Source organism: Fukomys damarensis, unplaced genomic scaffold (assembly GCF_012274545.1).
Source record: "Fukomys damarensis isolate Sample0158 unplaced genomic scaffold, DMR_v1.0_HiC HiC_scaffold_30, whole genome shotgun sequence".
In the NCBI taxonomy this organism is placed as follows: domain Eukaryota; kingdom Metazoa; phylum Chordata; class Mammalia; order Rodentia; family Bathyergidae; genus Fukomys; species Fukomys damarensis.
Window position 1 is genome coordinate 1,027,734 of NW_022900942.1, and position 19,048 is coordinate 1,046,781.

Below are 19,048 nucleotides of genomic sequence, written 5' to 3' on the forward strand. Positions count from 1 at the left end.
TCCAGTCTGTGATGTTTGCAACATAATTTCACTTATAAATAAAATATTTATTAGTATTCCCTGAAGGAGAGACTGGAGAGAGGCTCTAGTCTTTGTAACTTTTTTGGATGTGCATGCTCTTAGTAAATTAGGTTGAAGAAAGAGATGTGAAGAGGGGCAACATTTTGCAAAAAAAATCTATCTTCATATTTTAAAAATAGCTTCCTCCCAATCAGATGCTTGGGTCTTCAGAATTATATCCTAGAGTTAGTCCTCTTGGAAACAATGTAGTGGACTTTCAGGACTTGTGAAATTAATAATAATACATGGTACTGGCAAACTGTTACCTTCTGAGGTAGAAAGATCATCCAGCATTTTAGTTTGATTTTTCCAATAAATGACCTTAGATGACAGTGATTAGAGATAATTGTGAAATTCACCAGTGAAGATACCTTGATGCTAACAAGAAAAATAAACCTCACCATTAATAAACTCAGATGATTAATAGAATTACCTATCATCACAAAGCCTTCTGAGGCAAGGAATCTACTAGAAAAAAAAGTAGGATATCATTCAGTCCTCTGTGGGATTTGTCAAACTGGTCTGTTTGTTATTCAGGTCACCAAGTGACTGCAGGGAATGTGTGTGGCAGGTGTCACTCCCAGTACAGAGGAAATCAGAGATAGAAAACTGCATGTTTTCCCCTAGGGTCCTTCATAAGCAACTTTTCTATGGGTCCACCAGACTTTATCTCTGTGGTGCATTAAATAGTGGTCCTCAATATACCTTCAAATCCTGGCCCACTGATTTAGGATTATCTTATGTAATAAACGAATGAATGTTTGTGTTTGAGAAAGACAGATTTGCAGGTGGAGGGTGTTTCCTGCACTATCTGATGAGACTCTCAGGTATCTCTGATAAGACAGTAAGGAGGCTGGAAAATAAAGACAAGAAAGAAAAATTTGTTATCAGGTTCAGTTCAGTTGTTCTGATATATCTATGGATAGAGTAGGATTATATGTTGCAGTTTGCATCCTTGGTGGTTTGCCTCTGTTTGGAATCATGTTTTCTTACACTCACACTCTATCATCCATCCTGAGGACGCTGCCATCAGAAAGAAAGTATAATGCTGTTTTGTACCTGTAGGACTCACTTGTCAGCTGTCACTTTATTCTATGGGACAGTTTTGGGGTGTACATTAGCTCTGCAGTAATTGACTCACCTTGAAAGACTGAAATGGCTTTACTGATATATTCTGTGATTCTTGAAATGCTGAGTCCCTTTATCGATAGATTAAGGAGCAAGACATGGAGGAAGCCCTGATGAGACTCCATTGTAGAACTCATCTCCTCTGATGTAGGTTTGCTTTCAACATCAGGTTTCTCCATAAGTCATAGCAACAGGATTTCTGGTCAGCCAGGATACAGGACACTTGCTTCACTTCTTTCTTCTCAGACAATGAGGTGTTGTGAAAACCAAGCATGTTTTAGCATCCTTTTATTCTAGCATCATTTTTAATCTAGCTCTGTGATGTTTGCCACATGATGTTAACTCTGACCACAGTCTTCTTATTAGTATGTGATTATAATACAATAATTATATTTATCCTGGGAATTGGGATATACACATACTGTATCTCCATCATTTTCATCCCTCCTACTCTATGTTGCCTGCCACTATTTCATTTCCCTAAATCTCCTCCAATCTCTACAGAGTCTAACTTTCCAATTTCTATCATCTCTCTTTTATTTTGGACTTTACATTTCTAATACTTTGGGTTTCACAGATGAGGAAAATAATGTGATATTCATTCTTCTGTTTCTGATTTATTTCACTTGGCATTAAAATGTCAAGATCAACCAATTTTTCTACAAATGATTCAAATACATCCTTCCTTATATTTGAATGGTAGAATTTAGATTTTCATTTTTCACAAATGCAGAGGCTAAAGCAGGGCTTGCAGTTTAAGCAGTTTTCTGTCTTGTGTATGGTCATTAAAAGATGCATTATTGAAGTAGAAGAGATCAGGGAAGTTATTTAAGAAATTCTGTCATCAGATAAATGTATAATAGATATCATGAAACAGGAAAAATGTTTAAAGGGCGAGGACAACTAAGGAGGTGGCAGGGGAAAGGAAAGAAGAGAAAGAAAAAAATGAGAAAAGAAAGAAAAATGAAAATAAAGCTTTTGTAAACAGAAAGGATGGAGAGGTTAGGAGGAGATAGGACAATAGGAAAAAAATAAGAAACAAGATATATCATGTATAGGTACAAATTCTTAATGATGAATGTAATCTTAATGTATACTTAAAATGTAACAATAAACTTAATGAATAATAATAATAAATAAATCATGTGATCATAACCAAAATAGATTTAGCATATTGGGTACTCTGAGTGCCAAAATGTATGGTACTGTTATGCATTGAGATGCAAAAGCATAGACATCCATAGTCCATGAAGTAATTAGTGAAAATTATTAAAGACAACTCTATGAAAACTATTGAAGGCAAAATACTATCTACCATATTTAATGCCATTGTCTTGAGAATTAGCATCATTAGATGATATCAGTTGTTTCAGATGATTATAACGTTTTTGAAAGTCGTTATTCAAGATGCCCTCTCTCCTAAAAAGAAAAACTATACCGTTAATATTCTTAAACAATGAAGAAAGTTCCATTTACTTTCCAGAAATTCACTTCAGAAAATAACTGGAACAGAGGAGAGTTTAATTTATTTCTTCTGAAGTAGCCTCATTCTGGTATTGTTTCTCCTTCACATTCCCAGATGATGACAGCTAATGCAGTTGACCATAGCCCAGAATACAGCTCCTGGTAAGTGTATTATAGCTTAATGTATAGAAATGCTAATGTAACATCATTAAGTAAGTGCAATTTGTGCTCAATACTAATCTTTCAGATTCACAATTCTTCCTGTACATCACAGGTCATGTCTCTGCTCTGAAATTCAGTTTACTGATTTCTACCATTTCCTGATGGAGGCAATTGTACAAATACATCCACCAAGACACAGTAAATTTCATTCAATTGCTCCTAGTAGTGTTTCCTGAAACTTTAACTTCTTTGGAATCCAGTCATGGGTCTAAGTGACTCTTTTTTATTTCTATATACCCATTTATTTATATCTCTCATATGTAAAATCTCTATGTCTGTTTTGGAAAATAATCTAACCTAGGACAGTGAATCTATTTCATGTACAAAGAAGAAGTACTTTTTCAGCTGTGGAGATAAATAACACCCTTAGATTCTGTTCCTTAGCTATGCTATGTTTGAATTCTTTCTTTGCTACATGTGGAAATTTATTTTTTAATAAAAGTATTTCTTTGTATTATATGAAATAATTAAAAGCCCTCTGTTTTTGTACTTTAATCTGTTATTTTATTTTAAAACAATTTAAATTATGAATGTGAAGAAAGGCTGTACAAGTCCATCTTGTCAAACACTTACAGTAATCCATCTTGTATATCACAGTCATTTAGAAACACTTAATATGCTATAATTAAATTGATAACTGTATGCAAACTATGAAGTTCTGAAATACAGAACATGTTACAAGGGACACCAGCATGGAGAGACTTTTCTACCCATGAACTGGTTTGTGATATCTGCCCACATGTACTGATCAACGGCTACATCTGCACACTGTTATCTTCTGGGGTGTGGTAGCTGAAGTCACACTCTGTAAAGAGTGGGGAGGGGCTAGGGATGTAGTTTAATGGTGTGGCACCCTGATGGGCAGTAGAAGGTGGTGAGTTCAATCCCCCATACTGGGAACAACAACAACAAAAACAGGAAAGAAACAAATAAAACACTTGAATCTGTTATAACAAAATTTAAGGATGTGCTTATCAAATTCAAATCAAAATTATTTTTTACTACAAAAAGAGATCATAAAAAGCATTTAGAATTTTCTATGCCAATAATGTAGAACAAAAATTAAGGCTCACCCTACATCAATGTTATATAAAGAAAGATACCCCTAAGTGTTGCATTTTTCTAGAATTTAGCTATTTGCAGTTGCATCTTTCATACTCACACGTTTAGGCTGTACTTTTTACATCTTAATATCAGAACCAGGTCTCCAGCATCATGAAATGGAGAATCCATTTGTAAATAAAAAGTAATGCTGCACCTTATTAGGGAAGTGTTTTGTGTTTTTTCAGGCAAAGTCCCAGTGGAGATGAACAGGAACAATGGAGACAATGTATGGGCCTTCCTGGGACTCAAGGTTCAGGAAATCACCCTTCCTGAATGCTGCACCTCCATAGCCCAGGGCATTAAGGAGGTGTCCTTCTGGGATTAGAATCAGAGCAGAAAATATAGTCTAATGAGGACCTTTGGACATTGAGTAACCAAAGGGTATGAATCTGGAGGGTCAGCTAGTGAAAACAACACAAACATTCCTGCTCACACTTTTAGTCTGTCTGCTTTTCCTGAGGACAAAGCATCGATCTGCAGCATTCAGGTACGATGCTCACTGTCCTTCACCTTGAAGCCAAACAAGGAATATGAATTTTTATTTAATACCTTAGAAATGAGGACAGGAAATTCATGTAATTTCCTGTTGAGGGAAGAGGAAAAGGCATGCATAATTTAACAAGGTGAAAGTACATGAATCCCTCAAGCCTCACACAGTGAAATATATTAGATAAGATCCAGGTATACGGTAAACATTTAAATCTATAAAATTCCTTACAAGGAAACACAGATTGCCATTAATACCCCTCAAATTACTCCCTGTTTCTTTAAATAGAATGATTCCATTTTTAAGATTTTTTTTTATTGAGTTTATTGGTACATTTAGGGATACAGTACAGTTACATTCATTGTTGGGATCATGTACCTTTACATGGCAAGTCTTGATTCTCATTTTTTCCCCTTACCTCTGCCATCCCTTCACCCCCTCCTCCCCTCCCCATCTACAAACACTTTATTTTCATCTTTTCATTCTCTCACATTTTTTTCTTTTCCCTTTTTGCTCTTCCCCTACGTATCACACCTTCCCTACACCTTTAGCTCCTTTCCTCCCATTTCTAAATGTCAGTAATCTTATTAGAATCTTATGCATTGTTGCAGAATATTCACACCAGGGAAACTATTTGGTATTTACACATGTGGGACTTATTTATTTCACTTAGGAGTATATCTTCAATATGTATCCATTTTCCTATGAATGAATCTATTCTCTCGCTCTTTATGGCTGAGTAATATTCCATTTTATAGAAAAACCACAACTTCTTTATCCAGTTTCCAACGGATGGGCAAATAGGTTGTTTCCAAGATTTAGCTATTACAAACTGTGCTGCTATAAACATGGGTGCACATACTTCTCTGTGATATGATTCTTTTAGTTCTCTTGGAAAGATACCCAACAGAGGGATGGCTGGGTCAAATGGAACCTCCAGTCCAAGCTCTTTGAGGTATCTCCATATTGATTTCCATAGTGGTTGCACTAGTCTGCACTCCCACCAACAATGGAGGAGGGTTCCTTTCTCCCCACAACCCTGCCAACATTTGTTATTGTGTGATTTCTTGATAGCAGCCATTCTTTGTGGGGTGAGGTGGAATCTCAGTGTTGTTTTCATCTGCCTCTCTCGAATGACAAAAATGGGCATCCGAAATGAACAGAAGATTTTTGAAATTTTAAAATGTTTTGGTTTTGTTAGTTCCTGTTTGTGGTACCTAGTGCTTGCATTCACTGTGTGGAGTTGGTGCATGTTGGTAACACATCTTACCTGGCAGGGGAGATTCCATGACCACATCATAATTTTTATATGCCCCTCCACATCAATCCCCTTTGTGTATCTCTTGGTCACCTTCCCATATACAAAAGTGCTATCACCATGTTATCTGTTTTATTTTTCTTTTTAATTTATTTATGCTTTTTGTTTGTTTTATAGGAAAAAGCGTATGACACTTGAGCTTGTGACACTGATTCCTTTCACTTATTATTGTGGTTTCAAGGTTCCCCAGAAAAAATTAAATACTAAAAAATGATGTTGAGGCTGTGAGGGGAAAAGGAACCCTTCTACACTGTTGATGAGAACGTAAACTAGCACAACCACTATGGAGATTTATCAAAATAAAAACAAAATGACAATAGAAATGCAATTCAAGTCAGCTGTTTTGCTTCTAGGTGTCTTCCCCAAAATGTTAAAGACATGTTACAGTCAGAAACACTTATCCATATTTACAGCAGTGTAATTCATGACAGCTAAATTTTGGAAGTGACCTATATGTTCATCAGTGGAAAAAATGATAAAGAAAATGTGGTGTTTTCCCAGTGTTCTTGTCACTTCCTGAAGCAATTCTAGAAATCTCTTTTATGTACATCTTTATAAGGTGTGATAAAAAGTACAGTGAATATTGCTGCCATATGCTATCCAATGCAAAGGCAGTGCTGTGAAAAAGACTGCCCTTTCAGGCCGAAGATTTAGCGATTCAGCGGTTCTGACAACTGCCTTGCAAGTTCAATGTCCCAAGTTTGAGCCCCAGTATCCCAAAAACAAAAATATGACTGTAGTGTGTCCACACACCTTTGTGCACCAGATCTGACACTGATCAACTTCTGACTCTTTCCTAAATCAAATGACCATGAAATATAAAATTTGGATTGCAAGATATTAAGGCAGCAATGACAGTGAAACTAACTATACTCATGAGACAGAACTCCCTGAACTGATTCAGTAAGTGATAAGAACAAAAGTGTGTTTGAGCCAAGGGGTAGTATTTTAAGGGTAACAACTGGCAACACATTGTTTATTGCAAAAAATGTTTAACATGTAAATTATTGACTGTGGTTTTTTTCACATCCCAGATGCTTGGACTGTATGTCATTAGGCTTTCATTGTACTCTTTAAAGGACAAGTCTTATTCAGAGATAAATCTGCCTCTTTTCAAATTCAATGGCTGTTACAAAATAATTTTCTATTTAGTTTTTTACTCAATCATGAGATGCAATGAGAGTTTTGTGAATGTAATATTTATGCCTGCCATAAACAAATCCTTCAGACAGGGAGAATTATTAGAGAAGAATTTTTCTCTTAGTAGTGGAAATAAAATTCCAAAGAATAAGCTATCCATGAGATGGGATGTTAACACATTGTCCTGTTATACTGACTTTGTTGCTATTTATAATTTTATTTTCACTGTTTCTTTTAGGTCTGATCATCCACTCATGGAAGCTAGAAACCAATCAGCTGTCTCAGAATTCCTTCTGCTGGGACTGACAGATGATCCGGAGCTGCAGTCCCTCATCTTCAGCCTGTTCCTGTCCATGTACCTGGTAACAGTGCTGGGGAACTTGCTCATCATCCTGGCCATCAGCTCTGATTCTCACCTCCACACCCCCATGTACTTCTTCCTCTCCCACCTGTCCCTTAATGACATCTGTTTAAGCACAACCACTGTCCCAAAGATGTTGGTGAACATCCAAACACAGGACCAGAGCATCACCTACACAGGCTGCCTTGCTCAGATCTGTTTAGTCTTGGTTTTTGGTGCTTTTGAAAGTTGTCTCCTTGCAGCAATGACCTATGACCACTATGTGGCCATCTGCCATCCACTTAGGTACATGGTCATCATGAACACCCGCATGTGTGTATTACTGACTCTCTCCTCCTTTTTCTTTAGCATCATGGATGGACTGCTACATAGTCTGATGATCCTAAGGTTGTTCTTCTGCACAGAGGTGCAAATCCCACAGTTCTTTTGTGAATTTGCACAGCTCATCAGGTTCACGTGTTCTGACACTTTAATTGATAACATAGTAATATACGCTGCAGCTTGCATATTTGTTTGTGTTGCTTTGTTTGGAATCATGCTTTCTTATGTTTACGTTGTATCATCGATCTTGAGAATGCCATCATCAGAAGGAAAGTATAAAGCCTTTTCTACCTGTGGCTCTCATCTCTCTGTTGTCACCTTGTTCTATGGGACAGGTTTGGGAGTGTACATTAGTTCTTTATTAACTGACTCATCCAAAAAGGTTGCAGTGGCTTCAGTGATGTATACTGTGGTCCCTCAAATGATGAATCCCTTCATCTACAGTCTGAGGAATGGGGATATGAAGAAAGCTTTGTGGAAACTTATTCATAGGATAACTTTCTGTCTGCAATGTGTCAGTAGCCAAAACCTGTGGGGGTAGTGTATTAACACTGTTAATGTTGAGTGAAAATTTTTCCAACTAAATTGATTAGCAAATACAATGGCAAGTGTGTTACATCACAGATTGAAACCTGACATAGCATTTTATTGTCTATAATATTTGCAAAATAATTTCAATTGTAAATATAATTTTTGATTGTATTCCATGAATAAGAGACTTTAGAGAGCATTTTGGATATGCATGTTCTTAGTAAAGCAAAACTGGAACAAGAGATGAGACAGGAATATATTTTAAAAATAACACCCTGCTAATAATATCTTTGGGCCTTTAGAGCTATGTCCCAGTTATATTCCTCTTGGAAAGCAAAGCATTGGACTTTTATTACTTGTGACATTAATAACTGAAGCTAGTTTAGCAAACTGTTTCCTTCTGAGTCAAAAATAGTATCTAGCATTCTGTTTGATTTTTTGATAACTTACCTAATTAGATGACAATGATTAGAGATTATTGTGAAATTCACCAATGAAGATGTCTTTAATGCCAACAAGAAGAAAACAATGCCTTACCATTAATAAACTCAGACAACTAAGAGAATTGCTTTTCATTACAAGGACTTCTGAGGCAGGAAATCTATGGGTAAACAGTTGAACTTCATTCAGTCTTCCGTGCGAGCTGCCGTCTAGATGTTTTTTCATCTGGGTCACGAAGTGACTGCAGAAAATGCATGTTCCATGTGTCACACCCCTTCTTGAAGCTAGAGATAAAAAACTGCATGTCCTCCCCTAGGTTGCTTCATAAGCAGCTATTCTTTGCGTCAACCAGACTCCATCTTTGTGGTGTATTAAATGGTGTGCTCAATACACCTTCAGAAATTTTCCCACTGACTTAGGATTACTTTATGTGAAAAATAAATGAATAGTTCTGTTCGGGAAAGACAGATTTGTGTATGAAGGTTGTGTCCTGCAGTATCCGGTGAGACCCTCAGGTATCTTTAATAAGGCAATAAAAAGGGAAGTAAATAAAAAAGACTGAGAGAGAAGATGTACTCAAACACACAGGAATCGCTGTTATCAGGTTTGCTTGTTCTGATACATCTACTGATAACAAAGAAATTTATGTTGCAGCTTGCATTTTTGGTGCATTGCCTCTGTTTGGAATCATGTTTTCTTACACTCACACTATATCACGCATCCTGGAGTTGCCACCATCAGAAAGGAAATATAAGGCTGTTTCCACCTGTGGGGTTACTTGTCAGTCGTCACCTTGTTCTTTGGGACAGGTGTGGGTATCTGCTGAGACCCTCAGGTTTCTCTAACAAGGGAAAAAGGGTAGAAAATGCCGACAGGAAGAAGAGTTATTCTCATATACGCAGGAGGTAATGGACCCTGGGAGTGCAGTATTAGATTGAGATTATTTGTTCATTTTTGCTACATGTAAATTGTATTTTAGAAATCTCATAGATGTTCTCAATCCCCTATCTAATCCTATACAATTTTTAAAAATGTGCTTTTAGTTGACCCTATTAAATTTCAAATTTGGGCCCAGGACTTAGCTCAGTGATTCCATCACCTGCCTTGCAAGCACAAGGGCCCGAGTTTGATCCCCAGTACCAAAAAAAAAGGTAAATTTCAAATTTAACACATGAATTCTATGTGTTCTTCTTATTCCTATCATTGTGCTACAAATCAGCCCAGTGATTGTATTCATCTATTATAAAAACTCTACACTTTTGCATTATTATAACATCAAAGATAATGAACATTTCTTATGTTGATGAAATTTTGCTTACTATTTGTCTATTATTGTATATGAAGTTGTTTGAATATTGTCCTCCGTATTTTCTGAGGGAAATCAATGAAACTTTTATAACTGGAGGTACACAAATCTATTTTAATTTTTTTTTTCTGGTATCAGGGACCAAACTCAGGACCTTGTGTTTGCAAAGCAGGCATGGTTCCTCTGAGCTACATCCCCAGTCCAAATCTGATTTGATTCTGAAAATCCTCTTTGTCTTGTTCAAGGATTTTAGTCTTCCCTTTTGCAATTGACATTAAAACATGTGAAAGTTATTATTTCCTCTTTAAACTTTTTTTCTCATTGAGTTAATTGGTATTTCTGAGGTATACAGTACAGTTACATTTATCATTCGAATCTTGTACCTTTACATGACATATCTTGGTTCTCATTTTCGCCCATAAATCCACCTTCTCTTAACCCCCTCAGCAGTCCCATGTTTACAAAGACTTTGTTTCCTTTTTTTCCATGTTTTTTTCCTTATTTCATTTCCCCTACCCTTCCCACTTCCCCTACACCTTTAGCCCTTTTCTTCCTGTTTCACATTGTCAGTTGTGCAAATTGGATCTTATTTACATGTTCAGCTTTTCATGCCAGAGAAACTATTCAGTATTATTGCCTTTGATATGAGAAAATAATCTAGCGTTACTTTCATTTTTAATATCTTTAAAAATTACACATTTATTCATTGTGAAGCCATTTTAGCAGTATTACATTCTGATAGTTAAGCTTAATTTTGTCAGAGTGATCCACTTTAGAATCTAATAGAAGATTGTTGTAGTACACTTCTGATATGGTTGCTTAAGCCATGGAGGTGTGACCTGTGTGTTTCACCTTGTCTTTACCCCTTCCTCTCTGACATGGTTCCCCTCTTTTGCTTCCCTCACACTATGAACTAATGAATTTTGTTCCACGTTGTTCTTCTGGCATAATTTTCCTGCTTTCCACCCAGTTTACCCTGGACCAAATCCCTTTAAAATATGAGTCAAATTAAACCTCTCCTTTGATTTGTGACTGTTAGGCATTGTGTCCAGAAAAGGGGAATGTAATACATATTTTGATGAGTCTGTGGATTCTCTTTCCAGAAAAACAGCCTAAAGTCACATCTCTTAGTGATTGTGCTATAGAAGTTGGCTAAAATAAAGTTTGTTCTTACAGTACACAAGTCCAAACAGTTTTAAAATTTACACTCAGAAAGTACATTTCACAATCTTTCAATTGCTTTCCCAATAATTTACAACTTTCCTCCAATGTGACAATATTTGTAGGTAGGATGTGTGGAGGATATCATGTTTCTATGGGGCTATGGGTATGGAGCCTGTGGTGGGACCAGTCATCGGAGCCTCTTCCCACATCTGTGGATGACACAGCAAACAGGTGGCCACTGCAAACCTCAGGGATGGCTGACATCACAGTTTGAGTTTGCAGCATCTCAACCTTGGCTTTTGCCACCACATCTACAACTTTCAGAAATAAATATTTATTGCTTAACTTACTTAGTCTAGGATATTTTTAATGTAAGTCTCTGTTGACTGAGAATTCCATTCATCCATGAATGGAGATAAGAGCAATCTACAGGAAAGTTTAGTGAGAAATGTAGAGTTATGCTGTTATATCTTCAATAGCAATGTGAGGAAATATTGCTTCCAGCATTATTTATTGATTTACTTATTCACTTATTCCAAAACAGTAAATACAAACACAGTATATTAGTACTATATTGTACAAGCTGAGAAAATATCAGTGAACATGCTGATGGAAATCATTATTCAAGGACTATTCACCCCTGTGTTAAGAAACAGGCAAGAAACAAATAAGCATGGATGTGATATTCACGTCCTGCCTCACCTGGGTCACTGTCTGATGGGAAGGTGGCATTGCGGCCCTAGCTACTGGGAATGCTGAGAACGGGCAGGCCTTTGTTGTGACACACTTTATCAGACTGACCCAGCAGTAGAGAGACTCTGTGCTAAAGGTCATACCTCCTACCCAAGGTCACACCTCCTTCCCAAGGTCACAACAAATATTGATCAGGCAAATTTTAAAAACTTGAGCCTCATAGCTGAGATCACTCTTTGGTCTGCTTTTCAGGTGCACACATATTGTCAGATGCCTGTTTTGAGGCCAAGGAGCCCAGGGGAATTTAGCACCTATTTGTGCTACAAGCAGAAGTTCTGTAGCAATGCCTCAGCTTCTTTAAGGGTTTATGGACCAGGTCATCTTTCTTTTCACTCATTCCTGTTGGATAATCTGATTTTTGGCCAGACAAGTGCAATGACTTTTTGTATTAAAACTGTGCCTTGATGTATCTGGAAATATTTCAATACAGTGATGAATATTAGTTCCAGTCTCTTCCTAATCAGTGTAATAATGTGTTCTTCACTCAGAAGAGAATCAAATCAAACCTCAACTCTTGACTCCCACTCTCCACCTGGATATTACTAGAAGTTCTCAGACCTCTGAAATTTACTTGAAGGGACAAGTTTTCAGTAAGGAGGGTGGGGTTCTATGGTGGATGTTCTGGAAATATGACAGTAAGTGGAACTGTCAGGTCTGAAATAGTGGGATGAGACCCAATCCACAATGGGCCCATGGGTAGTTCAAGTATACAATAAGAGTTGGGACTCACAAGACTGCTTAATCCCATCTACTTAAAATAATACCACTCATCACCCCAAGGGTTTATTTATAAATGGAAGAGGTCTTAATTCTGAACTAAGTGAAAAGGTTTCTCTTTGAAGCACTCTTTTCTCTGTTGAAACAACATATTCAGCTATCTCTAGGAAAACATAGGTATATGAACCTTGCAACAAATGCAGGTGAACTTGAGGGGAGCCAGCACAGGTTGAAGCTTACTCATGGAATAATGAATGAGCTGAAGTATCTTCTATCTGAGAACACATCTTCTGAGTTTTGATTTATTCAAGGTATTTATCATATTTCAGCTAATTTGAGTAACAGTATTTTTATCTTATTTAAACTAGAGGCATCCTAACTTGTGGAATTCAAACATTCCAGAATAATATCAAGTCACACAATAGAGCATTAAGGTAAAATTTACCCTTCAAAAAGATAAATGCCCTTGGTGCTGTTGGTGTTATGCATACAGCACAACTTTCAACCTCGCAGTCCACCCCTACTGCAATCAGGGTTGACTGACAGCAAAGCAATCTACTCTGTTCTCTGGAGAGTGACCTCAGATCAACAGATGCCTATTAGGATAATTGTTGCCACCCCAGTGACAAAGCTCAGAATGTAATGGGGCTATAAAACAGAGGCCACAACGGAATGATTTGGGTAATCCATACAGTTTCATGGTACATGTATTAGATGGAGTCTATTTCTTCTGTTCTAATGTTCTAATGAGATATCATTCCAAAATCAAAAGACCAATATCCATTTGTTTATATTCTTCTATACTCTGACCAACAAATCACATTCAGAAGATCGAGTTTTCAAAACTCTCTCAGCCAGAGAGGATCAGATCAGTTTGTCATCTAAGTGCAAATACCTTCCATCATTACAGCACGTAGTTACTAAGGTATAGGGAACTGGTTGGGTAAAGGTCTGTGATTTGTGAACCCAGTGTTCCTGTGCTTTGACTCATTCCTGGAGTCCAAATTTAAAGCAGATGATGCAATTACAAAATAGGTGATGAACACATTATTTTCCTCAAGGTTTTCTTCCCCAAACTGTAGATAAAAGGGTTCATCACCCAGAAGAACACAGTGTATATAACTGAGGCAGCTGCAGTATTACTGGGGGACTCAGTCACTGTAGAGCTAATGTATACCTCAAATCCAGTCCCATACAACAAAAAACAACATAGAAGAGCTTTCCTGCTAGAAAAATCTTAATACTTTCTCCCAGCTGATTGTATTCTGAGATTAGGGGAGACAATTTTATTGGAAAATAAATTATTCCAAAGAAGAAAATACTGCCTACTAAAATAGTCAGTAAAAATACCAACATGTTAATTTTCAGGGTATCAGAACAGGTGAATTTAATGAGCTGAACAAATTCACAGGAGACTGAGAGGGATTTCAGGTCTGCAAAGAAGGAAGGCACAGCACCATCAAACTGTGCCGTAAGGCATCCCTAATGCTAATGAACAGGGACAATAGGAACAGCAAAACACAGAGACAAGGGCTCATGATGATTGTGTACCTAAGTGAACAGCAAGTGGACATACAATGTTCATAAACCATGGTTGCAAGAAGAGATTTCTAAACCAACAAAGACCAGGACAAAGCCCACTTGGGCAAGGCAGCCTGTTTAGCTGATGGTTTTGCAAGGTCTCCAGATGTTAACCAGCATCTTGGGTGGGGGCCATAGAAGAGAACAGACAGATGTCAGTGAAGGAAAGATTGGAAAGGAAGAGGTACTTAGGGGTTGGAGGTGGGAGTCAGAGATGACAGTCAGGATAATGAGAAGATTCCTGAGCACCATGACCAGGTAGAAAGAATTGGAAGACTTTGAAAGTGAGAATTGTAGTTTTGGTTTGTCTGAGACACCCAGGAAGATGAATTCTAAAAAACATGTCCAGTTCTCTGATTCCATTCTATTGAGAAGGTTGCTGAGATAAATAAATATTACATGAAAGAAATCAGATGCACAGATAGCCCTCTTACAAGAAAATTTTTATATCTATAAATAAAATGAAATAAATGACACTAATCTGTTTACCTTTAACTCTCTTTCCCTCTCTCTCTCTCTCCCTCTCGTCATACTCTTTTTTTCCCCTCTTGCTGTTCTTTTTTCATTAAGTTTATTGGTACATTTTAGGTATACAATACAGATATATTCATCATTAAGATTTTGCACCTTTACATGAAGTGTCTTGGTTCTTATTTTTTTTCCCATTCACCTCTTTTCTTTATGATTTCCACTTTCCTACACTATTTACCAGATACTCAAAATTTAATTCACTTAATAACAATTATCTTCCCATATTATCTCTTAATACCTATGAAACACTGCATTAAAATGATACACATCTTTATCCATTCATCAATCAGTGGGCATTTGATCTATTTCCAGTATTTACTTATTAGAAATTGTGCTTCTGTAATCAGGGAAATGTGTTAGGGGCAATACTATATAATTTTGGAGAAAATCATTAAACAACTAAAATTATAATTAGGCCTAGTTCTCCTGCCTACAGAACAGCATTTCAAGACATACCTCCATGTTGGCCTCCGGTCACAGCTAAAAGTTCAATGGCCCAGTGATTCCATGATGCTTCAGGACAAGATTATACCTGCTGAATAAATCCTGGGAGGAACAAAATTTTCATCTACATAGTTCCTCATTATTCTAGGATTTTTACCACATCTGCCTCTTGAGTCACCTTTTACATTTGTTACTCTCCCAATGTACTGAATTCTGCCCTGTATCATCAGTTCCATGTTTTTCCTCCTGATGTACTGAATAAAAGTGTGGCAAGTTCAGGGCTTTTGGCTTTGCATTTGATTAGGCCCAAAATCTTAGCTTCTTCTCTAAGTCTTATTTCTTCTATCTTTTTTGGTCTAATAAATAAATTTTCCTTAAGCTTTCATGCCTCTCAGGAGACTAGGACGTACTGCAGAAGTTCTAATAAGGTCTCCTTTCCCTGTTTCCTACAGGTGTGCATATATTGCTGTGAAATGATACTTTGAATTCTTTTGGAAAGATACCAAGAAGGAGAATTCTTAGGTCAAATGGAACCCCTAGTTTTAGTTTGTTGAGGAACCTCCACACTAATTCTCAGTTGTTGAACCTGTGTAGACTCCCACTTACAGTTAAGAAGTGTTCCTTTTGCCCCACCTCCCCTTCAACATTTTTCATTGATAAATTTCTTGGTAATAGCCATCCTTTCTGGGGGTCAGATGGAATTTCAACATTATTTTAATTTGCATCTCTCAAATGCACAGTGATTTTGAACGTTTTTCATATATTTATTTGTGGTTGGTATTTCCTCATTTGGAACGTATGTATTCATTTTGATGTCGACTTTTGAACTGGGCCTTTAAATTTGGGCAGACTTCTTTTCATCCTTTATATATTCTTGATATTGGTTCTTTGTCTGAGAACAGCCATTATTCCCAATTTGTGGTTTGTCTCTTCACCCCATTGGTGTTTCTGTTGCTGTGCTAATGCTTATATCCCAGTTGTTGATTCTTTGCACAATTTCCTGTATTACTGGAGTTTGTTCATGAAATCTTTGCCTATAACTGAGTCTACTAGGAACTCCATTGCCCTCCAAAGACCTTTGCAGCATGGTGCAATTTTAAGGTTATAAAATAGCACAGATATGAAAAAAATAGTTTTATAAATCATTTCATGTATACAAAATATACAATGAAAAGTAAAGGCCCATGTATCTATCACTTAGCATTAAAATATATTGCATTGCCTATTCCTTTAGTACTCTTCACAAACATAAACATTATATTCCATATCCACAATATATGATTATTTTATATTTTCCTTCCCTCCACATGAACTAGACCATTTGAATTGAAATTCCATTATAACTGTGATTTTAATGCATCCTATGATTATTTTTTAAATCAATTTTCTTGGTTTGCATTTACATGGGATGTTTAAAATTATTTTAAAAATAATAAGAATCATATCTTAACCTTTCTATATTTTTCATCTGGTCATTCACCTTACTTTATGGGAATTTATCACATTAATACTTATCATTTCCCTACTAATAAACATCATTACTGTGGAATATAAAATATTATGTATCATATATTATATGGTCATTTATGAATATATAGAAACAAATGAATATATACATATAAAATGTATAAATGTAATTCAATTAATGTACTGTGTTAAAAACAAAGAACAGTTTTTTATGAAAGGAAAAACAATGGAGTTGATCTTAAAGGTTATATGTATTATTATAGTGAATGATACATTGTTGTTTTAAGATAAGAACACCAATGACTAGATATAAACAATAGATATCAATAGGCGTGAACATAGATATGATGCTTAATCAGATAGACATCTAACAAATTATCTAGTTCTGCTCATTTTTATATTCTCACCTTATAGTCTGAACTCATAGTGAAGCACCTCTCACTAATAACAAAACATAAAACAGGAGGCTCACATTATGTTGGTGACAAGGGAGGTGATTTAAACATTTCTGGTCATGATGGAGAAATAGGAAAGTTCTATTCATATGTAACAGGAAAAAACAGTGAAACCCCTGGCACCTGAGAAGGGCTGATGTTGCCCAAGACTTGGTCAGATGTGCTGCTTCTGGAAGTGAGAAAGACTTTTGAGTGGATGGTCACAGGCTAACTACGACCTATTGTGATCCACAGGAGCTTTAATATCCAGAGTTCCTCATTAATCAATATATAATCTGTAGTCTCAAGCGATTAAAGAACCCTGCAAATTCTTAGGGAACAAGGCTGAGCAATAGATTAACTGGCTTTGGTTGATTATTTCTCCCAGAGAGGCCAAGAAGGTGTAGCTTTCTTTCCTCCACACTTTTGGCTCAAATTCTTTTCAAGTACCTCACACATCTGAACATGCCTTGGTTTTGTGATTAAATTATACTGTTTATTAACTCTACCATAACAACAATGTAAGAAAGCTCTGGACCACATGTAATATTGTACATATAGTATACACCCAGTAGTGAATTAAAGCTGCCAGCCTATAAGTCTTATCATTCTCAAATTTATCTTGAATGATTTAATATTCAAGATTATTGAAAGAAATTGTTAGCCACGATTTATTCCTGATTAAAATAAATAAAAAAGAAACTCCCCACATCAAAATAAAAGTAGTATTGCTTCTCAGCCTTTTGGCTATATAAAGTGTAGAAATAGGAGAATAAAGGTCACCTAGGAAAAGTCTTTGCTAATATCGCATTAGCCTGAAAGACTGATGGTTCTTCCTAAGATAAAGAAAAAAATATGAGCCTTAATCCTCCTTTTATTTCTAATTATACTGGAGGTTCTGGTTAATCATGTAAAAATATTCAAGCTGAAAGGTAGAATTTGTGACAGGTCATTCCAAAAGCCTTTGTGTGATAAAACACTGATGGAATGCAAAGACGATTATGTAGCACTAAAAAATTTGTTTTGTAAGGATTCAGGATAAAGGCTAATGTAAATAAAACAACTGCATGCTCATCATAAAGTAAAAGACATTTTATTACTTATAAAAATCAGCTAAATGAAATGAATAAATAAGTCACACATGTGTAAATACCAAATAGTTTCTCTGGTGTGAATAAACTGTAACAGTACATAAGATCTTAATGAGATAACTGACAGTGTGAAATGGGAAGAAAAGGGCTAAAGATGTAGAGAAAGTGGGAAGGGTAGGGAAAAGGGAATAAGGAAAAATATGCAAAAAATGGAAATAAAGTATTTGTAAATGGAGGGGCGGGACAAGGAGAAAAAATGAGAATCAAGAACACCTGTCATGTAAAGGTACAAGATCCCAATAATGAATGTAGGGCTGGGGGTTTAGCTCAATGGTTCTGGTGCTTGCCTTTCAAGCACAAGGAACTGAATTCAATCCCCGGTACAGAACAAACAAGCAAACCCATCTTTTAAGATGCAACCAATAATGAATGTAACTGTACTGTATACCTAAAATGCACAAATGAACTCAATAAAAGAAAAAAATTCAGTATTGTACCAACTTTTTCCAATTTCACAGGCAAAGTATTAATATCCAGTCTTTTTACATTATAGACCACAAGGAACTGAATTCAATCCCCGGTACAGAACAAACAAGCAAACCCATCTTTTAAGATGCAACCAATAATGAATGTAACTGTACTGTATACCTAAAATGCACAAATGAACTCAATAAAAGAAAAAAATTCAGTATTGTACCAACTTTTTCCAATTTCACAGGCAAAGTATTAATATCCAGTCTTTTTACATTATAGACAACATCACAGTGATGCTTAAAACTACATTGCTTCTGTTTCACCTCCATCATCATCATTATTTTATTTAACAGGATATTATTAAGTAGCAACACTTTATCTACTCTGAAACTACTACATTTAGATCCTATCAAACACAATAATCTACCATATACTTACTTTCTCAATACCTACCTCTCCTCTTGACACAGTTGCTGGAGGGTGTGTGTGTGTGTGTGTGTGTGTGTGTG

At 36.3% G+C, this 19,048-nt stretch overlaps 1 protein-coding gene across 1 annotated transcript; it reads left to right on the forward strand.

Moving 5' to 3' along the window:
- Positions 1-7,177: 7,177 nt before the first annotated feature.
- LOC104861091 (olfactory receptor 7G2) lies at positions 7,178-8,146 on the forward strand. The gene has a single exon (XM_010622406.1). The coding sequence runs from the start codon at positions 7,178-7,180 to the stop codon at positions 8,144-8,146; it is 969 nt and encodes a 322-aa protein (XP_010620708.1).
- Positions 8,147-19,048: the final 10,902 nt, after the last annotated feature.